The following is a 17,760-nucleotide window of genomic DNA, read 5'->3' as shown; positions in this document are numbered from 1 at the left end:
GTCGCTGCTCCCCCCTCCCTTGCGCCTGGCACATGCTAAGAGCAAAATGCACGTAATGGTAAAGCAAAAAAGGGAAAGACAAAACAAAGTAAAAGAAGCAAGGGGAAAAAAAAAAGATAGTAAGCTGCTGTTTAAAAACTGGTGCATTTGCACTGATCCTCTCTCTCTTGGACCTCCTCCCTGAGCAGAGCTTGACATTTATGTAATTTCATTGCTCTGCTCCGTGATGTGCGCAATGAGTGCTCGTTCTGGGAAACACTCATAGACCTAGGTGACTTTCTGCACTTGAGGAATCCCTTTGAAATAAATCATAGTTAAGTATCCACAGGATTCAGGCATAAAGATGTAACTATAAAATGAACTCAGGCTGATTCCTCTACGACAATACATAATTCATCGCTTTTCCAGGAGTCTGTTATTTCCTTCTAGCGGGGAGTTTCGCAATTCTAGCATTTGCTTGTGAAGGCGAATGCCCTTTTGCGCATTCAAAAGTTTGTGACCTTCGAGGATGTTATCTCTTTATCCTTAACATTAGACATTGCTGATCTGTGTACACATCCCCAGAGCTGCTGAATGAGGAACGCAGAATTAGTTCAGACATTGTCCGTGCTTTGCCTAACACATTCATGCACACAACTAACCAGGAAAAGAGCAGGTTTAGGGAGGAAAGGAGGATTACTGCTGGCTACAGTAGTAAATTCCTTCTTTGATTTTATTTTGAAGGGAGGGAGGAAAAACAGAAACACACATCTTTCCCTACGGTGCTTTGGGGAGAAATGTTTACATTTTTGGTGCCCCTGTGTGCACTCATTTACTTTTATTCTTCTTTAAAATCAGTGATGATCTCATCATTACAGCCTGAGGCACAACTTCTCTCATTTTAAAGCAGAGACCTGTATTTGGTCACAGAGATCATGCCCTCACTCCAGTGACTGTATGGACTAGTTGTCCTTTATATAGATCCTTCTGTAAAAGGTTCCTCTTGATTAGTCTCCATATGGATGCTCCGTGGTGGACACCTGGGACAGGATTCTGCTACAGATTCTGACATAGTTGGGAGTGTCTTGTCTCTGTTACCTAAGGTGTCTTTTGCATTCCCATAGATCCTCTGCAGTAGCTACAGGTACTGTGACTACCCTAAGAAGCTGAAATGACACTATACATCTGTGTTTTGGTGACAGGATCCTAACTCTAGTCAGTACATTTAGGGGAGTCTAAAGAGCAATTCAGCCAACAAAATGTAGGTACCTATTTTAAGGCTAACTGTCTTGTTTTCTAGGCTGCCATGACTGTATTGACGGCTGGGAATGGGGTTTGGGAGGGTGTCAGTTGCCAAAAATAGGTGTCTAGTGTAATTTCAAGTGCTTTGGTCCCACCTGGCCTCCAGCTGCCAGTCAAGAAGGGATAGTCTTCTGCTGGTTATGTGTGCAGATATCTCAAATATCTCAAGGCATCCCACATGATACGAGATGTCTATCTGTGGACAAATAAATTATACTCCAGATCTCCACTGATTGTAATGGGAGCTTAGACAGTCAGAGCACAGAGTCTCTACAATAGATGCTAATTGTAGGTGTCTGAATCTGGAGCTTTCTCCCAGCTCCAAAGCTGAGTGAGGTGTTTCTCACCACGAAAGTGGATTAACGATGTGCTGATTCTTTCTAGGCTGTCTCCTTGAGACACAATCTGTATGAGCGGGATGAGAGGACTTTATGTAGAGTTATCTTTGCAAAGAATTGCAGCCATGACCTGATCTGTGACCCTTCTACAGACAGAACCAGGAGAAAACAGACATAGGGATGAATATGCTGGGTCAGACCAAAGGTCCATCTAGCCCCACTTGCTCTTTCAACAGTGCCCGTAACTGGATGTCTAGAGAATAGAAAGAACAGTCTATGTTGGTTCTCTGTCATGCTCTACCAGTTTTCAACAGTTTTCATCTCAAGGGCTTCCTGAGGTAGATGTGGTTTCTAGCCATTTCATATCTCTTAGTGTCCAGTTTTCCATTAAAGCTATATAAAACTTTAGCATTCACAGAAACAACTTTGACCAGTGAATGAGAAAATATACACAAAGTTTTAGCACTAAGTGTTGAGATGGTACCTGAAACAATTCCTTTTTTTTTTTTTTTTCCCTCTCCCCATTGCTCTCTGTCATTCCAGGAATTTACAGAGATGACACCAAGTGCATCTTCAAGCCCTCAGCACAAGGCTACTTCTGCAAGCAGACAGATCATGCGCTTGTCGTCCTTGAAAACTTGGACTCCAGTATAGTCAAGCAGAGACTGTCTCCAGTGGTAGCGATGACTGGAAGCTTTATGGATATCTTCAGTGATGTGTCTTCAGATGCAAAATGTTATCCAGCAGAACATCCTCCTGCTTTTTATTCTGTCTTGCCATCCAACAAACTCACTACGGTTTGCTTCCCTGACCTATCACCCCTAACTTTCAGACTTTACCTTCTTAGTGGTCAAAACTCAACCAGGCTTCCCCTTGCTATATTCTACAATGAACCCCTCAGCCTTCGTGTTTTCATTCAAGGAAAGTACGTCTCTCCAACACTATCTTCTTTCTCACTGAATGAAGGAGTAGGAGCCAATTACTTTAACTTTGAGGACAACCTTCTCTATGTTCTCCTTCATGAAGAGGAACCTGTAGAAATAGTCACTGGACTTTCCCTTCACATTGCCTTTTGTGTACCTGAGACCATTGGGGAAGAGGGTGAGGCAAGTATAATATATCGATTAGCTGATTTCTTGCAGGTTGGACATGACCAAGTCAGAATAGTCTATCATACGCTGGGAGGTGAAAGTATATTAAAAGTCATCTCATCCAACACTAGCAAGAGGAGATATCATTGCCCTAACATGACATTTTGCACGGCTTCTTATACCAGGGCTGGCTCACAAAGAGTGAGAAGAAGATCAGTAAGTGTCCAAACCCTGCAGCTGTATGATAGAGCTGTTCCATCAAGAGTGCTGATCATTGAACTCGGTGATCCACCAGGTCATGCAAGAAATGAATTTTACCGCTCCTTGACAAGTGACACCTTAAAAAGCTTGGCTAGAATTATTATTAACACTCATCAAACAGGAGACCTTCAGAGAGGCCTGGGCTTACCAGTTGATACTTTAATGGTGACTCAGCCTGCCTTCTTGTCTCTAGGAGGAGATAACAGGTAAGTGTGTTGCTGCAGTATCATTAAAGATATTGACACTGGTTTAAGTGGAGTGAGGCAATTTAATCATTTGATCTACTTGTTAGGATAGGGAATAACTTCTGCATTGACTGAAATATGTCTAACCACAGGGGAACGCATTATAAAGATCTCCTGGCATAGCTATGCCCAAGAATTTAGCAGAAGTCCTGAATGTAATCTATGATGTTCTGTTGGTGCTCATGGATCTCTGCACCATATTCCACTGTATACTGCAGAGCTCTCCATGATGCCTTAAAGCAGGAATAAAGTATCTAGAAGTCTGCCTTCAAACTGTAAACTCTTGGGTAAGGTCAATATTTCTAAAGGAGTTCAGATTATGGTGTCTTTTTACTTTTGAACACTTAAGTAAGCCTTTGAATGTTTATAAATTGATGCAGTGCCAGACACATGGTGTGAAAGACAGGCTGTTGCCTTAAATTACTTACAAGTCTAAATCTTGATTCATATACTTACAGAATTTAAGGCCAGAAAGGACCTTTTAATCTTCTAGTTTAATACTCTGTATGACACAGGCCACAGCTGTTTATTCTGGTACCTTGATGTTGACTTTTGGTTTTGGCTAAAATACACATCCTAGAGAACCAGTCTTGAAGATAGTGAGCTGGCAGCATCCAATACTTCCTTTTGATGTATGTCTAGATGATGAATGTTATCCCTGTTTTTATATCACAAATACTTGCCTACTTTCTCTTGTGAATCCTTCAATCTCCAGCTTCCTGTGAGAGTTTCTTGCTCTGTCTTTTCTGTTGTATCAGCATACTGCTGAGCATTGACTGTTCCCTCTCTTATAGATACCTCCAGAGCAATATAATCACTTACCTACCCGTTTTTAATAAATTGAGGAGTTTGAGCTCTGGTCAGTGTAAGGTGTTTAAATCCTTTTGGGGTTTCTTTCCTTCTCCCCTTTATTTTATGAATCCTTTTTGAAGCGTGGATATCTGAATTGCTAGCAGTTTTCCTTCATGTCAGTGCCACATGCAAAAGTGGTACTAAATCCTATTTTCTACTCATAGAATTAAATGATCCCATTAGTCTATTTTTTCAAAGAAATATGAGAGCTCCTGATCATTTGTTTTCTCATTATATCCTCTAGTTCCTTTTAGTTATTGCTTTCCAGGACCCAATCCCCCATTCCATGTTTGTGACTTTCAATTTTTTAAAACATAAGTCTTACTGTGCACATAGCTTTACATTTGACTGTATAAAAATGCAATTTCTTTGCCCAGTTCACAACTCTACACAATTTACCAGCCCACCAAAACTTCTGCAATTTCATCAGAAGTAATTTTATATTTGTTTGTTGAGGAAAATATCCCCCAGCATCAGGCCTGCAGCTGATTCTAATACACCACCATAGGACCCTCTATTATCTGATAACCATTTCCCAATGGAAGTTGCATTTTGAGCTCTGACTATTAACTAGTTCTTGATGAGTTTTGTATATACTGTTTGTTTATTTATTTATTTATTTATTTATTTATTTATTTTATTGATGAGGCTCATTGAGGGCTCAATTTTCTAAGGTCTTTCTCTTCCTCTACAAAAAAGGTTTCTCTTCCTCCACGACAAACATCCCTACCTGTTCTTCCTTCCTCTGGCCTTGTCTTGCTCTAGTCAGCCTCTTGCAGCCACTTTGTACAGCCCAGATGGCAGCCCTTATCTGCCGAGAACGCTGTGAGGAGCAGGGCTGGGAAGGAAGCAGACAGCCGGGTATTTCAGCTCCAGATCCTGAATCCATATTAAAAGCATATGGAAAATATGAAAAAGGTAATATTCCATCTGTTTTTAATAGGGAACATGGGATTTAATGCCTGGCAACCTAATGTGTACTCTCTTGGTATTGCATAATGTTATTTTTTGATGTTGTGCACTACTGAGCCTTACCCAACTATAAGCATATTCCATCTATGCAGTTATCTTTATTAACCAAAGAAAGAAATTGGATTTGTCTAAGACTTATTTCTCTAATTAATACCATATCCTCTTTCTACCCTTGACCTCTGTACCTGCCTAATGTATGCTGGCTGCCAGTGATACAAGCTGCTATTCACATGCTTAACTTTTCTACTGGGAACAGGGTGATAGTGAAGCTCCCACATTAAGGTTTGCTAAATTGGGATCACAAGAATATTTAATTTGATTGTTTTGAGGTGGTTTCTTATTAAGAATAGTGAGAAATTGTTGCTTGCAAGATCAAGTCTTAAGTTAGGGTCAGGCCCTTAAGATATGGAATATTATTTATGAGCACAGTATCACTAACATCAGCACGGTGTCACTAACATCGATGGAGCGGTGCTTGTGTTCTGAAGCAAGTAGGACATTTTTTAAGCAAAAAATGTTGTAGGAAGTCTCACAGCCTGTGTTACCGAATGTTATCCTTTCTCTATGCTGTTCTGAGATACCCAGCAGCTTGCAGACTTTGGCAGATAAATGACCCCTCATTCTCCGTGTTGATTACTGATGATCAGCACAAGAGAAGCAGCAATAGCTACACTGTGGGAAACGCAAAAGCTATAGTGTTTTGAGAGTAAGTCTGACAGAACCCTATTAAGTGTCTACGGATTCCCCAATACCTCCATGAAATGTCACAGCGGGCAAATAGGAATCATCTACAGGAAAGACTCACTGCCTCTACGGTGCAGCAGGCAGGAACACCTTGTGACTGCCCTTTGTCAGACACGAGTGATATCTTCCCTGCACCTCATGCTGCTCTCCAGGGTGGCATATGGAGAAGTATTTCCAGCTTTCTCCTCTGTGCATGAGATATTAAAGGCTCTGCAAAACCAACCCTCCCCATCACACCTTAGCTGTGGACTGGGGTGATGTGGATGAGGACAAACTCCACCAAGCAGTGAGAATCAGGGCAGGCTCTTGAGAAGGAGGTTGTTTTGTTGGAGGGGCAAGAACAGTGCCAGCTTAAAGCCAGAGATTCAAATCAGTAGCTCAGCCCAGAGAGGGGAACACGTAGGACCTGCATTCAACAGAAGACTAAATCACCAAATACGTGGACCAGATCAGTCCACCTTTGCTGCTTGGGCTCCTGTGCAGTGTTATTTATTACTCCCCATCAGTCATAGCTTTTCTAGAATTACTCATGGATGACGTTGTGATACAATAAGGCCACAGATAACTTGTGAAATGAAATCAGGGTTTTCCTGTTGGGACATATAATACCCCCACTGTCTATCTGTCTCTCTTTAGGCCATAGATGCTAGCCCAGGCAAGGATAATGAGGTTAGGTTTACAAGTCAGGCTAAATATTCTCGTGTATTTATTCTGTGGAAGGAACAGAAACATATTTGCACCCCTGAGTTATGCAAAATCCAATCAAGATATCAGATATTCTCAGAACCTGCACTCCTGCAGACTTCCAGACTCATGGCTCCTCTTGCTTAAAGACAACAACAAAAAGATACTGTTCAGCAGAGACTGGGTGTTCTTCTTTGTAGGATGGAACAGTGAGGATGAAGGTAGCCTTGGAAACCTTGCTGTGGTAGCATGCAATAAGTCTGTGTTTTCTGTTGCCAAACCTTTAAAAAATGAGTTATCTATTTGCAACGCCTTTTTATATGATTTTAATTTAACTCCATTGATATGCTCACTTCAGGCATGGCTCATTGGTTTGCCAATGAAAGAAAGAGATGATTGCTCTGACAGCTATAGCCTTGCACATTCTTTCTGTGAATGTATGTGTATAAACATCTATTGAAATATATTTACAGATAATAATCTCTATTTTGCAAAGTTTGCCAAATGTCAGTATAAATATAAAGAGCAAGAAAACACAACAGCATATGCATAACTTATGTTTGCGTGGTGTTTTATACAAAATCAGAAATATAAAGCTTCACAACCATCCAGAAACCATTTAGTTCATCTCCCCACTCTAAGGCAGGTACCTAGCTATTCCTTTAACCTGTTACAAACTGAAATTTGAAGACATTAGGCTTAGGGTAGCACGTGAAAAATAGTAAGTAAGTGTGCATGAAATAATGATACTTGAGACTCACAGCAAGCAATAAAAGTGAGGCAAATTGCCAAAGAAGTGCTCGTTCAGAGAGCAATACCTACCCAGAGGACTACATGAGAAGTTAGTACTCATTCGCTATGTCACAAGACATACACAGAGGCAGGCAGAGCTAGAAATCCAAACTAGATTAATTCTGACACCTCCTAACCTTGAAGTGCTTGGGCTTGATAACCTTCGTGCAGTTTTCAAGTAGGCTATTGTAAATAATTGCAAAGGATTTTTAAAAAGGAAGATGAAAAGTCATTCTATGGAGGAATTCCATCTTCCATTCAGAGAGACCTGGACAGGCTGGAGAGTTGGGCGGAGAGGAACCTCCTGAGGTTCAACAAGGGCAAGTGCAGGGTCCTGCACCTGGGGAGGAATAACCCTAGGTACCAGTACAAGCTGGGGGGTGACCTTCTGCAGAGCGGCTCTGAAGAGAAGGACCAGGGAGTGCTGGTGGATGGCAAGTTGACCATGAGCCAGCAATGTGCCCTTGTGACCAAGAAGGCCAATGGTCTCCTGGGCTGCATTAGGACAACTGTTGCCAGCAGGTGGAGGGAGGTGATCCTGCCCCTCTATGCAGCCCTGGCAAGGCCTCATCTCGAGTCCTGTGTCCCGTTCTGGACTCCCTAGCACAAGAGAGACATGGAGCTACTGGAGAGAGTCCAGCGTAGGGCTACAAAGATGATCAGAGGGCTGGAGCACCTGCCCTCTGAGGAACGTCTGCGAGAGCTGGGCCTCTTCAGCCTGGGGAAGAGCAGACTGAGGGGGGATCTGATCAATGTGTACAAGTACCTGAAGGGAGGGTGTCAAGGGGACGGGGACAAACTCTTTTCAGTTGTCCCGTGTGACAGGACAAGAGGAAATGGGCAGAAGTTGAAGCACAGGAAGTTCCACCTGAGCATGAGGGGGAATTTCTTCACCGTGAGAGTGACGGAGCACTGGAACAGGTTGCCCGGAGAGGTTGTGGAGCCTCCTTCTGTGGAGATCTTCAAGGCCCTCCTGGATGCAACCCTGTCTAACATGCTCTAGGTGACCCTGCTTGAGCAGAGGGGTTGGACTAGATGATCTCCAGAGGTCCCTTCCACCTTTACTCATTCTATGATTCTCCTCCTCTTTGTAGTCAAAGGTAGGATGCCAAAATCCTCACCTCAGAGTTTCAGCTAATGCAGCACTTGAGACTATACCTAAGAGGGCAGACCTGATATCTCAGGTTTTTTGGATGTGTGCACAGCTGTGTCATGACACTGTAAAGGAAAGCCCTGCGAACCCACCTGGCCCTCGGCTTAGGAGAAAATCCCAGAACTTTGGCCAGAGAGATGTGTTGTCTGGGCAGTGTGACCTCATGCAACTCTTCTTCGTTTCATCATAGTCTTCCTCCTCAGAAAGAGGAACACTTCTCATTGAACTCCAATACTATTTTTTTGATTTTTTGTTTCTATATAGCTAAGCCCTGGTTTAGGCAACATCTCATACTTAGCAGAGTAGTAAAATTACAGAAAAGCATACATAAATAAATTTACAGTGAAACTTAGATGATTTCTAATCAGAGGAGTGGGATTCTTTAATGGTATCTTCATAGAAGCAATGGGTTAAGGAACAAAATGAGATTAAGTTTGAGATTACTATGTGCATAAATAGTGTTATGCCACAAAAAAATGTATGATTATATGAGACTGTGCTTTAGGAATCAAGACAAACTCACTTTTTTGTTCTCAATTCATAATTATTTTCAAACTGGTAGAATGAGTAGCTCAGGGGTCTGTCAACAAGAGGTAAGATGTTCATCATGAACTCAGAGATTCAGACATATCTTTCAGTGATGATTGAAGATAGTAACTGGTGGCTTGTGTGGGAAAAGAGTTTGTGGGAAGTTATTCCACATTTTACAGGAGAAATTTCCTTATAACAAAGCCTTTTGTTAATTGCCTCTTCTGGTGGCATTTTTAACAGAAAAGAAAAAAAAAAGGATTTGAGTGGGCATCAAAATGAATTATCAGCACACTGGTGGAGTCAGAAAGGCACAATGTACTGGGGACACTGACACGGCACAAGGTCTCTGTCTACATAGATGTTAGACACCAGAGCTGCTATTTTAACACTTTTCTTCAAATTGAATTCAGACTGGAGATATTTAGGAGGCAGTTTGATGTCCCTGCCTATTGTCAGTAGAGAAACGTATTTCTTGCAAGGACTCCCACAGCTAGACTTCCAGGAGCTGATATAGCCTCCTTGTAGGCGGTTACTATCTTGTACTGGGGAGGAAGGGGAAAAATTAGGCGCAACAATCTGTGAAAGACACTAAGAATGATGGAGCACTGAACTGAGATCTCTATTCTACCCATCTGCTGGGGAAGATATCTAATCATAAAAGCAGAATAAGACTAAATCAGTTGAGACAGCACTGGACTTTGTCAATTCATCAGGCCTCCTGGCTACAATAGTTGCCCTTGAATTAAAACAAACCTACTTCTTCTTAAACTAAGCCTTACTTTTAAACTATCTTTTGGTTAATATCTACCATACATAGTAAATCTATGTAAAAAACCCGTGTCATTCTGGAGCATCATTTTGTACCTCACAGCTATGCAAATTCACCACTCTCAAAAGTGACACCCATGAATTTCAAAATTCAAGTAAGGAGAATTAAAGTCTTACCTCCACTGTAACTGTGGCTGAAACTGCAGCTTGCTCAGTCAATGGGTTTCCAAAAACCAGCTGGTTCCCTGCAGGAGGGGAGGGAAGGAAGCAAGGAAGGAGGAAAAGAGGAAGGACAGCAGGAGAGAGCTTAGGAGGAGAGTGAAGAGGGGAGGAAGGACTCAGGACAAGGAGAGCTAACTCTGTCAGCTAAAACACTTTGCAGATCTGCATGGTAGGAACAAGGGATATATTGTCATTAAAGGGCTGTGTGTCAGCCCATCCGACGTGTGCCTCATTGAAAGTGAGGGCTTTGTCTTATTATATCTCAGTCCAAAATGAAGGAGACCAGCCTAAGGGGATTATTCCCCTTAGGCTTTCAATTCCCTGCTCAATTCCCTGGTCCCTCAGAAGTTATGGATGTTCAGAAACGGGCAGGAGCACACCTCAGAGCCGGGAGTGTACCACAGGATTTTTAGGGGTTTGGAAGGAGATCCAGTTCCAGAGGTAGCATCTTAGTGCTGTCAAACAAGATTTTTTTTTTTTTTTTTTTTTTTTTTTTTTGTGTGTGTGTCACATATGTATCTAATTTTCCCTTTAACAATTAATGGGATCTCTGATAAAAGTGGCATAAAGAAAGCTGTGGCTTTGATGATTTACATGGGGTGTGTGCACACAGCAGAGAGGAGCTGACAGCCCCATCTCTGAAGGACTGATCCTTTCATCACTCAGCCTTTTTTAAAATACGAGCACTGTCACTTTTATTAGCAGAGCACGGCTGGTGTAAAATTAAAAGGGAGTGACAAGAGTCTCAGTGCTGAAGTCAGCCTGTTTTGCCATTGTGTTGTACCCTTGACTAGTGCTTAACATGAAAAAAAGGAGAAAAATTCTTTCACATGCTTTGTTAATAGGAGTCTGGTGACTAAAGGGTTAAGTGGCTTCGGGTACTGGGTCTTTGTGAGGGTGTGTGTACATATATGTATAGAGAGATATAGATATATATATACACCTTAGTTTGGCTGTAGGACCAAACGCCCGCAGGCCACAGTCATATTATCATCTGGAAATTGGATAACGACAGCACAATGACAAATCCAGGTTGCTTGCAATAAGGTGCTAATCCCTTTGCTTTAATATCGGAGCAGCGTGTAATGATGTTTGGACATCACTCCAGTTTACTGACGACCCCACTGGGGCCTGCAATAGAACCGTACAACTGTCTAACAAGCCGTCAGGTGACTGCCGTCGTCAAAGCAACGGACGGTGCAATCTAATCTTCCCTTCATCCCTTCCAGCTCCCAATAAGGGCCAGATTACAGAAGTGGCCCATCAACACTTGGTAACTCGAATCAATTAACGTTAATTCGCACAATGCTATGATGTATTGTGATCACTTTCATTTCGGAGAAGGGGGAAGAAAATGCTATAATTCACCTAAAATGAGGTTGTCTATGGTGCTGAGGTATTAATTGGGTGTCCATATTAAATGGAAAAGGAGCACGGTAGTGAAGGAAAAGTGGATGAGTGACTCTCTTGGCTGCTATTGACCTATCAGAAGAAGACAGTGCCCTTTTCCTTTGCTTTTATCTATTACAGTTTTCCCTATTGCGTGTCAAGTTGATGTATTATAAAAAATTCATTTGGTGACCTTTCACCCCCCTAGCAGATTAAACAATTTCACTGGGATGGCATCATTAACAGGGCCTTGCATTTAATGATGATTTCTCTAAAAGGCCACGGAGATTCGATTTTAAGCTAACAGATTTATTGCACTATTATAACATATCGTAAAAAACTGTACCACCTACGGTCTGGTTTTAGGATAGAAACTGTTTAAGAGTTTATGTGGAGCTTAAAGTGGTATTACCTTGGGATACGCAGTGGTTGCAAGACTCTGACCTCCAGCGTGATGCTGTTTACATTTAATAAAAGACGTTCCTCCAACAGTAAACTTCAGGAGTGTGTTATGGAAGACATCTGGTTTAGTCCCCCACCACTAGCAGGTGGCATTGTAAGTATGGGTATTTCCACGGGCCTCCATCAATTAGTGAAAGTCACTAATGAATCTGGAGGATGTTTCTCTCCTGTCTGACGGACTGGCAGCTAGTGATTGCACTTCACCTTTGAGTGGGTCCATTGGGTCCCTCTAGTCTCTGATTTTTTTTTATTATTATTATTTTATTTAAGTTGCCTTTTTCAGGCTATGGGAGTCTGAATTATGCCAGTTGCCACCGGCTGCTTCCACTTGGCAGCTACTTGCCTTCAGTTTTGGATACCATAGGGATCATAAACTACTAAATGAAAGCTATCTGAGCAGGGGGAGAAGACTTGCCTTGTGAAGGAGACATATCTCTCTGTTCCTAGAAATCTGTGTTCATGCTGAGTTACTCTCTTTCCTTCTCTGTAAAACTGGGAGAACATTCACCCCAAGCTGGACTGGGAGCCATCTGGAGCTTGGATAGTTGCTGGTGTAGGTCCAACAGGCAGCAAATGGAGAACTGATGGTGGTAGGGCCCCAGCAGGTTAATGTCAGAATACATCATTCAGAAAGACTGGGGTTTTTTGAACTAACGTATATTTCAAAAAAAGAACGATTCTTTTTCAGTCTAACCACCTTATCTGATGCTTTCAATAGGCACAAAATATCTAGCTTCTGACCAAAACTTCTTTACTGTCTGAAAGGAAATGCTCAAAGTGGTTAGATAAATAAGCTTACCCTTCTTGTTCCACCTGACCAACACAGGGTAATTCAGTTATTTGTTTATCATCCCAGTTCACCATCAGTCCTGGCCCTCTTGTTACTTCTCTGCCCTCTTAGACCTACTCCTGCTGCCTCGCTGCCATCACAGCACCTAGCCTCCCGGGCAATGACTTGCAATGGTCATGGCTTCGTTCAAAGCTGCCTGTCCATACTAGCGGCGTGCATAGCTAGAATCTGTTCAGTTTTTGTCTTATTGGCTCAGTCTTGGCAAAAGATGAGAGACATCATTAATGTCTGACAGCATGTGTCACATTCAGTCCATTAACCATAAAGAGACATGATCAATTTTTTTTTCAATTGCTTCTTCGCTATCAGGGAAAGCTGAAACTTGCTCTCCACTGGTGTTTCTTTTCCATAGATTTATTTTTTCTGTATAAAATGGGGAAACCTGGGGATCTGTGGAAGTAAAAGTCATCCTTTCCAGAGCTGTTTTGCATACATTAGGAACGAGGCCAGACTCCTGACACAGCCTTCTGGATACTTATGCCCCTCTTTTCCCATTCCTATTGCTCAGTGAGAAGATCTGCAGAGGGAGACAAAGCTCTGAACAATGCAGCAAAGAGGGCACAGGTACCTGGTGTGTGACTAACCTCATAGCTACCAGACATAGAGCATGCCTCTCGCTCAGAGGTACTGAAATCCTTATGGCCCTTCTGGTGAATCTGCACCTACTTTGCCTTGTGCAAGTCCTCAGATTGCCTGTCTCCTGTGTTCACTATGGTACCTTCTTTCCCACAGCTTGCCTTCTCCTCTCCAGCAACCACCGCCTTTTCAGCAAAAGAACAAAATAACATACTCGTAGACTCGGCCACCTGCTGCATTTGGATATACTATTGCTGCCCCAGGTTCTTTCCAGTCTCTTTCTCCTGCCAAGGATATACCTGTGCTGCAGCCCTAACATTGCAGACACACGCAGACAACCATTCAATTAGTTTCGCTGGCTATGCTTGTTAGTAAGTTAAATATGCCAGGGACTTTTCTCTAGCATGAAGGCCAGATGATCAGCCTCTGTTCATAAAATACTCTTTTATACTCCAGTTCAGGCTGGCCTCATCCAACCTGCCCAATGATAAGTCTTTGACTGTATTAGCTCCCATACTCTTTGGGTGTTGTCCTGGACTTTGCTATTTCGCCTGGACGTAGGCTTGCCAAGAACTGACAGGTTGACAGTAGATATGATCAAACTTCAGTGCCAAGGCTTGTTCTTTGGCACTATTTTGTTCTCTAATATTGGTGTATACATTGACTTTAATAGATCCTTGGCATAGGTTCTCCCTTGAAGCCAATTGATAATAATAATTAAAAATAATATTATATTATGAAATATAAATTATATAAACTATATTATATAAATTAAAATGGCATTCTCTTCTTGACTGCAACAATGCTTCCTTCTCTCTGCCCCAAATATCTCCCTATAGCTTCTTAGTCATGCCTTGATACCCTCAGTAGGTCCTCCGACTTTTTTTCTATAACGCGTAACCTCCTTGCTACTGAAAAATAGACATTTGCTCTCCTGCAGAGTCCCAGCATGTGCTGCAGACCTGTGTTAGTGCTGACAGTGCAATGCGCTCTAGAAGCCTGGCTCAGGTTCAGCTGTTGACCAAGACGCCATGATACCACTTACTTGCCCACTGTGTCCACCTTTAGAAGTGCTGCAAGGCACTGAGCAACTGAGCTGCTCCGCAATGAGCGCTGTCGGCAGGAAATTATAAATCCTTCCCAGCATGGCTCTTCAGCACAGTGACAAAATAGCATACTATTGGTGCCAAGTAGAAAGAGAAAAGCAGGTTTCCTTGCTCCGGCCCTTGCTGGGCTACAGGCACGCCTGCCCATTCCTACTTCCCAGTGGCAAAACTATGCCAGGCAAGCCTATTTTCCTCCCAGCACAAATCAACGGGGGAGCAGCAGGCTGCTCTTTCTCTCTTCCCTCTTGACACTGATACTGGCTTACAGGGGCATAACCCGTTGCGTGCAGGGTTGCACCCTAAGGCAGGGGCTCCTTCACAGCGAGAAGCAGGCTGGACCACGTGGAACGTGAATGTTATCTTCTGTGCTGTGTTAGCTGGATTCAAATCACCTGCAAACAAACAATATTTTTTTAAATGTTCATGTGGCAATTTTTCCTTTTCATTTTGTTTGTTGTTGGTCGCTCTAGGGAGTAGGAACAGCTACTTCCTACAACCAGATTTAGCGACAGGCTTCCTTTAAATGAGTGATGGGCACTATTTGCTGTGTAGGGCCTGGGTTGTGGACTCAGGACGTTGTATGCCAATTTTTTTCCTATTTACTGACAGTTTAAAGAAGTTGTAGAGAGAAATAAAAAATGATTTTTTGACCAACATAAGCTATAGCAAGATTCGCTTGAACATTTCTGAACTCAGCTGGATCCACAGAGCTCACCAAAAGTGCAGATCTCTACCCTAAAAACAGTGATGTGGCATGTCGTGCCTACAGTGAATTTAAGTCATGGTGCTGAATGCCTAGTTTTGGAAGGAGACAGAAAAGAGCACTGCAGAATGTGTGGTGCTTTTGCCATGAATTGCTACTATACTATTGCTTTTCAGAATTAACAATGCACAAGAAAGAAGATGAACCAAGAGTAGAACTGACACTTTTTGTTTAAATTGTTGTGCCAGTTCTTTAGACCACAGGTGTCCTTAAAACCTTTACTCTTCCCTGCGTCTATGATTTGGGCCAATATTTCGCATTAGCTGCAGTATAAGCAGGATTTGTTTTGTAATGCACAGTAATACCCTGAAAAACAACGCAAAGTTAAACCAAAGGAAACTGGTGCTCAGTAAATCTTCTGTTTGTAAACACCTTTAAGCAAACGCTAGAGAGATGAATGAATAGCTTTCCTACTTTCATTTCAAGACAGTATCAAACCTCCAGCCGCATCACTGCAATTGTAGATTAGAAGTATATATATGTATAAAAGAGATACTAAATGACAGAAAGCACTGGGAGAGGGAATGAAATGATATAGGCTCAGAATAAAGTGTTGATTCTTTATTCAAATGCAAAAGCCCTCTCCTGGGATGCTTGAATTTAAATTTCAGTCTTGAAAAGCCAGTATCTTTTAATCGAGTGTCTGCATACTGCTGTATTTCAGTATGTGGACTTTGCAGATAATGAAGTGTAGGATCATAGGCATAACAAGATAAAGATCTGCAGTAAAATCCTATGACTTAAAGTCCTATGCTTGTATAGAGGAGCTGAAACCTTATTTTACAAGGGCTAAAAGACATCCATTGGAAATCTTTTGGCTGGACAGGAAGCATTTGTAGCCTTCAGTTGTCAGTGCACTGGAATGAAGACTTTGGGGATAAGGCACTGGGTTTCTGAATGCATAAAATCTGTCTGGGCCACATACTTCCTATATGATGCTGGGAAAATAAATTATTTCATTCATTCCTTGGTTTTCCATTTGTAAACTGGGGATAGGAACAAAGGCGTCTTTTATTGGTTTGGTATTGTTATCTCCTTGGAGTGATGCCTGTTTCATAGTTCTATATATGCTGATCTCACGTACCATACCAAAATACCATCGTAACATAAATTTATAGTCATTTAGTGCAGTGCTTTTTCCTGTGCACAAAAAACACTTGAGTATTGCCACCTACGCTAAGAAGACAGAAAATCTTGTGAACAGAAAGTGATGTGTAGTTATGAGACATAGGTAAGATGTGAATTATCTTGGGAACTGACATCAGGTGTTTTCATAGCATTAATATTCTGATTTTTCTTTTTGTTTGTTTGTTTGTTTTTACCTTCATTTGCAGTGAAAGAAATAGAAGCAGACAAAACTCTGGAACTTGCTTGTATGTGAGGCCCTATAACATCTCTGTCCGGGTGCAGCCCTCAGATGGAGAAATGGAGAAACAGCTTCCTGTACAGCCGCAAATCATTTTCCTGGATAAGGAGGTAAGATTTGCCCCTCCGTATATGCACACTTTTATTAATGCTGAGCATTTTTGACATCTCCAAGCAGTCCAAAAGCCGTGGGACTGACCTGGATAACACATAAGATTTCTCTATAAATAAATAGCGATACTGACTGTTATGTGCCTTGTCTCCTAGGGTAGACTCTGTTCACATTTTTGAGCATCCTCCTGCATCTGTGAGGGTTAGATTATTACTTTGATATCTCTTGTTTTCAGTCTTTCAATCTTCTTTCCTCAGGCTTAGAGGATAGCACTGAGGAATGTGGGAACGGCAACACAATCACAGAAGCTGGCGTTAAATGGGCTATTCTGGTCCTCCCAAGCAAGTCCACCCATGTGGAGAACCCCATGTCTGAAACAAGCTTGGGCATCTCTGTGGTGTGAGTTAGCTGTGGCAGGATTACCGACACAGGACACAGGGCCAACACATGTTCCAGTTCTTCTGCCGTACATGAGAGCTAGCAACTCACTCAAAAAAAAAAAAAAAAAAAAAAAAAAAAGAAGAAGAAGAAATCTGAGCTCTTCATATAAACATGGACTAGATCCTGCACACCTATCACAGATATGATATTTAGATATCAAAATTAATTTCTTTCAATTTCTTTCAATGAGTATATAAAGGACTTAAATCTGCAGCTTAACTAAGCTCTGAGTCCACTCAGTTTCCTTGAACTTTGATGCCACATGTAGATGCAAACTGCTCTTCCACTGGGCATTAATAGATTATTATAATTGTTTGGAACCATCCAAGCTTTCTTTCCTCTTGGTGAGGAATTTTTTCTCTTTTGTTCTTTTCCCTAGGGTAAGAGAGTTGACAAACTGGGGCTGCCCTCCGAGCCATGGGTTGTATCAGCTCACCTCAAGGGTTCCTCTGAGGCTGTGCTGAAAGGTTTGGACACGTTTTCTTACGTCAAGGGTTATAGCAAAGCAACTACGAGTAATTATGGTGATGAATTTAAGAGTTCTCCCTGGGAAAAGTCAGGCTTGAAGGTGATCTTTGGACTAAAAAAAAAAAGAAAGATCGAATTAGAAGGAGTTTGGTGAACTGCCTGGTCATGTGCCAGCAAAACAGAAGTTTATACAAGGTTCTTCCATGCTCTGACAGACGAAGGGACTATATCCAGTAGTTCTTCGTGAGAATGTGTATCTTAGATCAAAAAGGCAAAGAAGAGAGGATTAGAAAT

At 42.0% G+C, this 17,760-nt stretch overlaps 1 protein-coding gene across 1 annotated transcript in view; it reads left to right on the top strand.

The window, feature by feature from the left end:
• PKHD1 (PKHD1 ciliary IPT domain containing fibrocystin/polyductin) overlaps positions 1-17,760 on the top strand; it is a 264,433-nt gene that overhangs the window by 231,751 nt on the left and 14,922 nt on the right. Inside the window, exons 59-61 of the mRNA XM_062573127.1 lie at positions 2,163-3,177; positions 16,427-16,556; positions 17,378-17,465. Of these exons, the coding sequence (XP_062429111.1) occupies positions 2,163-3,177; positions 16,427-16,556; positions 17,378-17,465 (1,233 nt within the window). The remainder of the gene's footprint in view (positions 1-2,162; positions 3,178-16,426; positions 16,557-17,377; positions 17,466-17,760) is intronic.

Source organism: Rhea pennata, chromosome 3 (genome assembly GCF_028389875.1).
Source record: "Rhea pennata isolate bPtePen1 chromosome 3, bPtePen1.pri, whole genome shotgun sequence".
Classification (NCBI taxonomy): domain Eukaryota; kingdom Metazoa; phylum Chordata; class Aves; order Rheiformes; family Rheidae; genus Rhea; species Rhea pennata.
The sequence above is the reverse complement of the archived record's forward strand: the minus strand, read 5'-3'. Positions and strand labels throughout refer to the sequence as shown.